Below are 10,154 nucleotides of genomic sequence, written 5' to 3' on the forward strand. Positions count from 1 at the left end.
GCTAGCAAAACACAAAGCTTGCAAAAATAAAAGCAAACTGCTTACCTGCGCCATTGCCTGTGCGATATACCCTTAGCTCCAAAAGAGATCTTACAAAAAGAGTCTTTTCTAAGGACTGCTTATACATACAAATATCTTCCCAAGGGTTAGATGTAAAGAAATTCAATATTAATTTTTATGGTTTGCCACTTTTCTCTTACGGTGAAATGACCAGAGCCATCTCTGTGTAATTGAGGAAAGAATTTGGCTTGTGTTGGTGCTCTTCGTTAAATATTGAATTCACTGTTGTGTTGCTGTCCTCAGGGGCCACTGACTAGCACTTACCTGACAGAGCTGGGCTGTAGAGCTACTTAAATTACAGACTTAACCAGTTCCTTGTAAAAATATTTCACCTTCTTTTATCCTCTCTCCTGTGATTGCATAATGCTGTTACAACACTGATGGTCAGCAGCTGATACATGGGCTTATCCACCCAGAAAGCTCACCTGGTTTCTTCTAAACTAGTATTAACTTGCCTAATAGAAGATAATATTTCTTCCTAGAAACTCTGTGCTTTTGTGCATATACACCTGTATATTTTCATTCTGCTCTACACAGGTGGAGCTCTTACCTGTGGCAGGGAGCTTTGCCCAAAGCACTGCTGCAAAATACTTGAGTTCTACTTGGCGCACACACACATTTTCAGTAAAATCAAGATGTAGAACAGCCATAGGGTTAGCATATTGGTTCCTCTTTTTCTTTCCATTGAGATGCCCACTGGGATTTCCATTGCTGCCTAAATTGCAACAGGAAATAGGTGCCTGACTCCTGCTGCTGGCCTTAGAAAAGACCATGGAGAGGATATTTCCCAGATGCTATGACTTGATTTCCTTCTGCTGTAGGCTTTCATTTGCTCTTTATTTACCACTTCAATATCGCTGCCTTGTTTAGCATTCTTGATGTCACACATCTGACATGAGCTGTTTGTGAGGTGACACAATGGCAGGGGGCCCACACAGATCTCACTAGAGAGGCAGAGCAGCTGCACAAGGCTCATGCAGCACATCCCACCTGTGGATCAGGCTGGGCAAAATTCCTTAGGCAGGTGCCCTGGGTCAGTGCCTAGGAGCCAGGATTGAAAGTTGTTAGAGGAAATTGTCAACAGGAACAGCTGCTATTACTGGTGCCTGGTAAATCAGGAGTTCAGGCTTCTAATAGATTAAAAAAAGACCAAGACCTACCTCTTCTCTTTTCCTACTGTGGCATTTGAGAGCCCTAAGCAAAGAGGAGCACCACCTTTCAACAACGAGGGCTAGCACAGCCAGATACACACCACAGATATTTACCACATTATCGGGACTTTGGGATGGAGCACCAAAAAATAAAAAAAATCAAACCACCTGATTTAATCCAGACATGTGGTAGCAATAACGGGGCTATGCATTCTTGAGCACCATCTACTGGTATGCTGTCCATAAACCAGAGGCACGCAGATGTAGAGCACCCTGTCACAGCTGCGCTCACGTAAACGCACAGGGCTCCTGGCCAGCACTGAGCATTTACGAGCTCCCAGCCAAGCCTTACAGCTGGGAGCCTGGGGCAAACGGCTCCGAGAGCAAAGCTGGAGGAGGCTCACAGGTCCCTGGTGCTGATGGTTGCCTCTGCTCCTGCAGGCAGTGCCGCAGCCTGCGGGCCTCTCCGCAATGCTGCAGTGCAAACATGCTCAGGAATTCAGCTTCGGGCCCCGGGCTCTGAAGGATGCGCTGATCTCGACCAACCCAGCCCTGCAGGAGCTCTATGCCAAAGCTTTCTCCAGGGCGGAGAAGCTGTTCCTCTCCGAAGCCTACAACCCGCAGAGAACGCTCTTCTGCACGCTGCTCATCCGGACGGCTTTTGACTGGCTCCTCAGCCACCCCGATGCCCCCGAGGACTTTGAAACCTTCTATCACGCCATGCTGCAGAGGAAGCAGAGCTTCTGTCGGAAGCACATTTACCTGCAGCCTATAGGTAATGCGGGTGTCCCCTGGTAAAGCATGGGAGGGAGGTGGTGCCAAACGCTACTAACCCATCAGCCTCTTCCAAGGACTAACCTGTGGATGGGAAGTTCAGTCGGTAGTACCAAAGGCTCTGCTATGCCCCGAGTCCAGAGTCACAAGTCGTGATGACTCCACAGAATCATAAAATCATTAGGGTTGGAAAAGCCCTCCAAGATCATCTGATCCAACCATCCCCCTGCCACCAATGTCACCCACTAACCCATGTCCCTAATCACCAGGCCCAACCTTTCCTTGAACACCCCCAGGGATGGTGACCCCACCACCTCCCTGGGCAACCCATCCCAATGCCTTTCTGAGAAGCAATGTCTCCTCGTTTCCAACCTGAACCTCCCCTAGTTGTAGAGAGCAGTAAGGTCTCCCCTGAAAGACTAAATAACCCCAGTTCCCTCAGCTGCTCCTCAAAGGACTTGTGTTCCAGGCCCTTCACCAGCTTCGTAGCTCTTCTCTGGACACGGCACCATGTGTGCCCTTGGGTGAGACTTGCTGCAAATATATGTATGCACAAATATGCATATATATATAAGACAACGCTGGATAAAACAGCATTTCTGGAACTCCATCCCTGCCAGTTAATAAAAAACAAACAGCTCCCTGTCCCCAGGCTAATCCTTCTGGGCTGCTTATCTCAGAGATAACCTTCTGAGCACATCTGCTTTGCTGTGATAGACACCACCAGGTCTCAGGGTGACCTCTGAAAGAGCCCCCATCTCCTCCATACCTGGCCAGCCACTTGGAGGTAACTGCCACATCCCAGAGTAAGCAATTACCTTCACAACGAGCCTGCCTTGTGCCCAGTTGCTGTGACCAGCCCCACAAAACCCTGTCAGAGCACTGACACCATGGCTTCTCTTCTCAGACCTGATCGAAGGGCCCGCCGGGCTGTCGCTGCTGGATTCCCTGCAGAGCTGCGTTGAGTCCTTCTTCCTGGGGCTCCGTGTCAAGTGCCTTCCCTCCATTCCCATCTCTTCCATCCACTGCTGCTACCGCCACAGCCAGGACTCAGACAGGGTGCAGCTTCACGCAGGTAAGGACCTGGCAGCGTCCTGGCACCAGCCTGGCGTGCTGGCACCATGGAAAATAGGAAATGCCTGCGATATCCCTTCATTGCCTGCGCAGGGAGGGGACGAGGAAGGGAGTGAAAAGGGAGAAATCCTGTTCCCATGGAAAAGCCAGAACTCTGAGGCTGGAAACAGGAATAAAAAACAAAGTGACTTTCATCACATTTTCCTCTGCTGTTTGTGTTTTTCAGCACTGTTTCGTTTAGATCCCGCTCGGATCAGCTCTGGGGGAAGGCACTGTAGATCTCATGCGGGCTGAGTTCTTCCACCTCCTGCCCAGAGCCAAAGTAAATCCGTGGCCTGGGTGGTGCAGGTGGGGAATTCAGCAGACTTTCATGTTCGGAAATCAGGGTTCAAGTGTCACACAGCTCCCCAGGGCAATGGGTCCACCAGCTGCCAAACTCGAGCTGCACAAACACCCATCTGGAGCGAGCTGCTTGCAGGTAGCAGGGGCAGCCTGTGCCTGTCCTGGCCCCCATGCCATGGCCATGGGGCTGCTCCAGCACAGCTCTGAAACACCCCTGGGGGAGTTTTGGTAGTTCCACGTGCTCATTTCCATGGGGCGGTGCAGAATTCATCTGCACCTCTGCCCTGGGGTCTGCTTAGCCTTAACGCTGTGCTCAGCACCACTTGAAAAGTCAGGTCTGCTTGTGCTCTGATTTGAGAGGCCAGGCTGCACAGCTGCGATTCTCCATCCGAGACACTTGGTCCAGCAGCTCTGCCTCGCTGCAGCTTGGATTACGTGCTCCTTCCCATTAGCGGGAGGAATTCTGGCTCTTGCATGCTTTCCAAGGATGCTTTGTTTTAATGACCATCTCTCTTGTGTTTGTCCAGATGGGATCCTGAACTTCCTGAAGAACAACAAGCCCATGGATGCTCTGTGTGTCCTTGGACTCACTCTCTTGGACCTTTACCCATGTGAGACCTGGAGCTTCACCTTCAGCAAATTCCTGCCAGGACAAGGTGGGATTGGTGTCCAATGATCTCCTAGCACAGGGTGTGAATAAGGCAGCACTGTACCAAAAAGCCTTCCCTGGGAGACCAGACTAACCAAATCTTATCCTTATTTTTTGTTTCCACTCCTCGATGAGAGGAACTGCTTTTTCCCAATTTAAAACTGGGATCTCAGGGCTCCTGATCCAGGGCTGCTATTTCAGGCAAAGGTAACCGAGGCGCTGCAGACCTTGGAAGCGTGGCTCACCACACTGCTAAACTGGACTGCGCTATCACAGCTTTCTTCTTGTGCTGCCTAAGCTGAGAGACAGTCACAAGCTTACATGCGCCTCTCTTTACAGAAGTGGGAGTCTGCAGCTTTGCCAGATTTTCCGGGGATTTCCCCCACGGTAGCTGTAGCAGCTTGAACCCGCTGGTGCAGAAGGAACGGTTAGGCCAAGTCAGCAAGGAAAGCAGAGACCGGACCGTGCCGTTCAGTGCCCAGGAGATGGTCCAGTGCTGTAAGGTAGGACTGGCACATTCCTGCACCCCGTATTTCTTGCAGTGTGGGGTTTAATACTTCAGACCTGGGCATAATCCACCTGTCAGCCCATTTAAGCCTGAGATTCTGCTCCTGTACTGGTCCATGCATTTACACAGTCCTATGCAGTCTGTATCTCAGTGCACTGCGCAGATCTCCCTTACTCCCCTTGCCACTGGAGCAAACTGCAGCGTCAGCTGCATGGAGAGGTGACAGGACTTACGGCACAGCAGCACTGGGACAACTGCCCAGCTCCCAGCCTCCTGCTTGGGACATCTGAGTCAGGAGATGTGCAGGCAGTAGGACCTGTTAGCTGATGAAGTATTTGGAGATTAATTTGGATATCTAATGGTGTTCCGTGTCAGCTAGTGGTTAGCTGGGCAGGTGCATCTTCCTCAGACACAGGCATCCATCAGGGAAGAGGACCAGGCACTAACACTTGTCCAACCTATTTAAGTGGACAGATGAGAAAAAAATATTAGACAAGTTTGCACGTATATTTATATGCCTTAAGTCCCATCCGTCTCCAGCACATCATCTTCATGAGTGCTCTCACCCCTCACCCTACGCCCAGTGCTGCTGCTAGCATTTCTTGCAGTGCTGGCCCACGCCAAACACCCGCACCAATGCCTTCAGTGCCATTTCTCTCTGCCTCGCCTTGTGTTTGCTCAGGATATTCTAGTCTGGGGTCTCTTCCTGTAGAATTTCAAAGGGAATGAGGTGGCAATGGGAGGAGGAGAACCTTCCATCCTCGGCCATCCTGCAGCTGCCAGTTCCCCAGGCAATCACGCTTGGCCAGCTGACTCCAGCTTAGCTTTTGCTTTGGCACAGACATTGTGCTTTGAAAGGACCCAGATCTGTTATTGCCAATAATTTCTTACAGGTTTCTCACATGGACTGTGCTGCTCTTTTCTGACCCCGCTGGGACTGATTTTCTCCTTTAAAAAACAAAAGGAAACAAATCAACCACCTTTTGGGGAAGAGAGCTTCATCAGCACTGCCTGAAACACTACCTATGGGGTCTTCCCAGAGCTGCTTCCAAAATATACATCCCCTCTTTCTCCTCCCCCCCAAATCAGGATGCTGGGTACCTGGGAAGCAGGGAGCTGTGTTCCCCTTGGAAAAGCCAAGGCTGGAGGATGGCCACGCCGAGCTGGTTAGACTGCCAGAGCAGTGACAGGAAAGGAAGGGACAAGGAAGCAGGAATAACCGCTTGCTGCTCTGATTTTTGCCTTCCTGCCAGGTGACTTGCCACGAGATCTGCCACCTGATGGGCCTGGGGACGTGCCGCTGGCTGCAGTGCATCATGCAGGGCGCGCTGAGCCTGGACGAGGCCCTGCTGCGGCCGCTGGAGCCCTGCCCCATCTGCCTGCGCAAGCTGCAGTACGTCGTGGGCTTCAAGCTGGTCGAGCGCTACAGGGTGAGCGACAGAGCCCCCGGCCCTTCCCCAGCAGCTGCCAGGCTGCTGACCCCAAACCACAGTGCTAAATGCACTACAGCAGCATGTTAAATGCAGATGCTGCTCTCAGGGCAAGTTTCGGAGCCCACCGATCTGCTAACACCACACATGGACGCCACCACACGCAGTGCTAACACTCCCATAGCTCTCGAAGGGGTTTTCTGCCTCTGTCGTCTAAAAAGCTGGATTCGGCAGCCAAACGGCTAGTGGAATATAAATAATCTCCCCATTCTCATTCCGTACCCTATCTTCTTGCTTATTATTCCTGTCTGACAAGCATCATGTTCAGAGACAGGATTTTCCACGGCCGCCTGTTTTAAAGTCTGTGTGTTATATTTGTAACGAGATGCGTGCAGAATGAGAACGGGGACGCCTCTAGTTTCATTCAGCTCGCAATCAGATGCACAGAAGCATGTCAAAGCATGCGGGGGAAAATACGCTTGCGTAGTTTTGCTGCTCGCCCGTGTGTCTGTGCAGTGTTAGACCCGTCTGGTGCTTGCTTCTGCCTGAGAGCTGCCCAGATCGCCCAGAACACCAGGGGAACATGCTCTGGTTTATTTAAATGCCTGGCCTGTCACCATCCAGCTACTGCTTTCTAGAAGAGAACTGCTGTCTGCATTAAGCCCTTCTAGAAATGCTTTTCCTTTACACCTGCGGTAAATACTGTAATTGGCTCAACATCCCCTGGCAGCAGCAGACACAAAGCTGAAGAAAGGCCTCACTTGCCAACCATCACATCTGCTTCCCTGAGAGTGGAAGCTCAGTGAGATATAGTACACGCCTGTAGGAGACACTTGTGATAAGCTCTGCGAGAGGCTTTGCTGCTGCCTTGAGAGAGGAGATAGGAACGTCAGAGATGAAGCCAGGAGTTAAGCAACTCTCTGCGAAGAGAGCACAGAGCACTTGAAGACAATATCAGATCAGATGACAGTTACTTGCAAAGAATATTTTGGGAGGTCGTGGCCAGCCAAGTACAAGGGTGAAGTCACATCTCCCTCTGGAGCACGAGCAAGAATCCCCACCTGCCGCAGAGCAGCCCCAGACGTTCCCAATAAATACAGGAAATGCCAGACATGAAGCCGTTTCTCCCCAGGAGCAGGTAGTGCTGCGAACGTCTGTGACTGAGACAAGATTACAGGCAGAAGAGCACGTGGGACAGGAAACCAGTCCTTATGTAGGAGGATGAGCCCTTCAATTTATTTATCTGAGCTGCACTCAGAAACATACTCCATTTTGTCATCGCAGCTGCTCATTCTGCGATGAATTGTCTTGAAAATTGAAAGCAACCCAATTCTCACTGCGCTTCCCCAGCACAACCAACATTTCCACCTGCTGCTTCTGCAGCCTCCCGGGCCGTTCTGCACGTAGGGCCTGTACCAGAATGCAGTGATTGCAACGGCCACGCTGAAAAACAAAAGAAACCAGAACACACGACTCACCAGTGCTCGAGCTGCCCTTAGAGTCTGGCTTAGCAGCACAGGACAGCTGTATCCTCACCCTGGTGTTAACCACAGTTTCTGCAGCCTTTGCAAGTTCACTAGTTAGGGTACAAATACTGGTTTAGCAAAGCTAAATCATGAATATTTGAGGACTGGAGCTTGGCTAAGGGCAAGGATAATATTTTGAGTCTAGCTAACGCTGCAGAGACCCGTGCCCTAGAGTACTGTTGTTTGTTCTCCACGGGCTGCATTAGCATGGCTTAAATCTGCTCCCAGGCTCAGTGTGACCACCCTGCGGATGGGGCATGGTGGCCCTGACGTGGCACAGGGGCTTAAAAAATTTCCACTGCCTCCCCACTGGAGTCCCCTGAAGTGTCAGATCACAGATTTCAGTCCTAGTGACTTCACGTGCTCTTGCTTGCAGGTAAACTAAGACTGTAAAGAAGGTGCCCCGTTCCAGTTATATCTGCGAACACTAAAAAAAAAAAAAGAAAAAAGAAAAAAAAAAGACTGCAGCCCTACAGACCCTTCACATCTGTGAGGCAATAAGCCACCCAAGAGCGAGAAACAGGAAAGATTTCTGGGTTTTGGTAGTGATCTCGAGTCAATTATTCCTTCCATTAATAATAATCCAGATGTTCTCTGTGAACATCCTCGTCTCAGCAGTTTCGTTTCCTCTTCTGGGGAATTGTGCTAAGTAGCAGTTGTGATTCTTTCCCAGATTCTCAGTCTTGGGAGTTGAAAGGGACACAGAATCACGGGCTGTTGGCAGCTTCCAAACAGCCCCACTGTCCCCTTCCCCAGTCTGGCTCCTGCTGAAGCTTCTGGTGCATTCTTTGTTTTTTAAGCCCAGAGGGATGGAGGGGCTGCTGGAGGTGGGATGAGGCAGGAGAAAAGTTGTCCCTTTGCATTTTGACTTGCCCCAGAGGGAGGGGGCAGGGCAGACTAACTTAGCTGAAAGGGTCCATTTTACTCTTGTATGAAATTCTTCCCCGAGGCTCCATGCACAGACTGAAGCAAGAAGCAGGGCCGATTTCTCCCACCCACTCAATTTGAGCTCTTTATCTTTTCTGTCACTTGCCTGAAGAGAGAGCAATAGAGGAGGAGAGGGGGAAGGGAGAGGGGGGATGCTCCTACAGACGACAGCTCTGTAGCACTGCAAATTTCATGCCCACTTCTCAAACATGACAGCACTGGGTTCACTGCTGTGTGCATGGACCCAGCACAGCGACCAGTGCACTGGGGCCACAACCCAAGTTAATGCCCTGTGCCTTTCACCCCTGCCTTTTCCAAGGCAAGTGCAGTGCTTTGCAAATGTACCAGCTGGGAGCTGCAGAGAGGAAGGCTGAGGAAATAGGCCACGAGGGCGTGAAAAAGCTGAAAAACAAACAAAAAATGCCAACAAGGCAGACGGGGAGATCACCTTTTATCCAGTGATGACTGGAGTAGTGATTCATCCCCCCAGAGCACAAGGAATAAATGTGCCAGAAGCAACCCGCTATATGCCACATTGTAGCGTTTAATATTTAAAAAGGAAATTGTCTCAGACATTTTCCTTTCATTAATTCTTTCCTGGAGCCCGGCCTTCCAACTTGTGCGCTTCAGCCCGAGAGGCGAGGAGCTATTCTTGGGAATACAACACACATTGCCACCGGAGCCAACCACACCATGAAACAAAATTCTTCCCCGCTATCTCAGGAGCTTTTGTGGTGACACAGCTTCCTCTAGGGATGCGCGGGTTTGGCTCTAGTGGAAATCATGTGCAGAAACGGGGGAGAGAATTTGTGCCATTTTTCTCAAGTATCTTCAATAACATGGCAGATTCAGCCCACATCTGATGGGGCCGGCTCTGCCATGGCCAGACTGCAGGAAGACAAGAGAAAGCCCCTGCTCCTGGCAGGGAGCACCACAGCATCCCAAGACAGCTAGGTTTCCCCAAAAACATTAGGTAAGGCTTACCTGTTTTCTCTCGTTCTCTAAAACGCCACCTTTTCCCTTCTCATCGCAGAAGCTCTACGCCTGGACGCAGACCGTGCTGTCCACGTGGCCGAGGCAAGAGTCGGCGGACCTGTCAGCATCGGAGGACGTCCCCGCGGTCAGCTCGGACTCCGGGATGTGCTGTGAGAACGACTCAGAGGCGGTGACCTCCTTGTCGGAGCCGCTCACGCCGGACACGTGTAGCCAGGCCTTGTCCATCGGCCAGGAGCTGGAGCAGGACGAGCAGTCGGGCTCGCTGGCCGAGGCACACAGCCAGCCCCAGCTCGCCGGGCCCGCCAAGGCCACAGATATCGTTAAGGATTACGAGCTGTGGCTGGAGACCTGCATCGCCGCCCTGGAGAGGAACGTCTCCGAGGAGGAGCTGGCTCAGGTGGACAAGGCCGTGGACGCGCTGGCCAAGTGGGAGATGTTCACGGGACAGCTGCCTGTGATGAAGAAGGACCTGCCCTTTGCTAGGGACAACACCGGGCTGCGGAAAGTTCTCGGAGACAAATTTTCCTCCTTGCGGAGGAAACTGAGTTCCAGAAAACTGTCCAAAGGGGAATCGTCCCCTCATCGCTGGCGGTGGGAGGAGAACTAGCGAGGGTCTGCCTTGGGATGGGCCAGCTCTGCTCCCAGGGCTTTGGTTGCATTACTGTCCTGCTCCTGAGCTGTCTCACCACGAGTTGTTGCTGTCAGAGGGAAACAGGA

At 51.4% G+C, this 10,154-nt stretch overlaps 1 protein-coding gene across 1 annotated transcript; it reads left to right on the plus strand.

The window, feature by feature from the left end:
- The first annotated feature begins 347 nt into the window (after positions 1-347).
- Positions 348-10,154, plus strand: AMZ1 (archaelysin family metallopeptidase 1). The gene is made up of 6 exons (XM_082772926.1): positions 348-1,986; positions 2,893-3,060; positions 3,929-4,057; positions 4,390-4,553; positions 5,812-5,988; positions 9,475-10,154. Exons 1-6 carry the CDS (start codon positions 1,683-1,685, stop codon positions 10,042-10,044), a joined length of 1,512 nt encoding a protein of 503 aa, XP_082629052.1. The 5' UTR covers positions 348-1,682; the 3' UTR covers positions 10,045-10,154.

This window comes from Aythya marila (assembly GCF_965140915.1).
Source record: "Aythya marila genome assembly, chromosome: 15".
Taxonomy (NCBI): Eukaryota; Metazoa; Chordata; class Aves; order Anseriformes; family Anatidae; genus Aythya; species Aythya marila.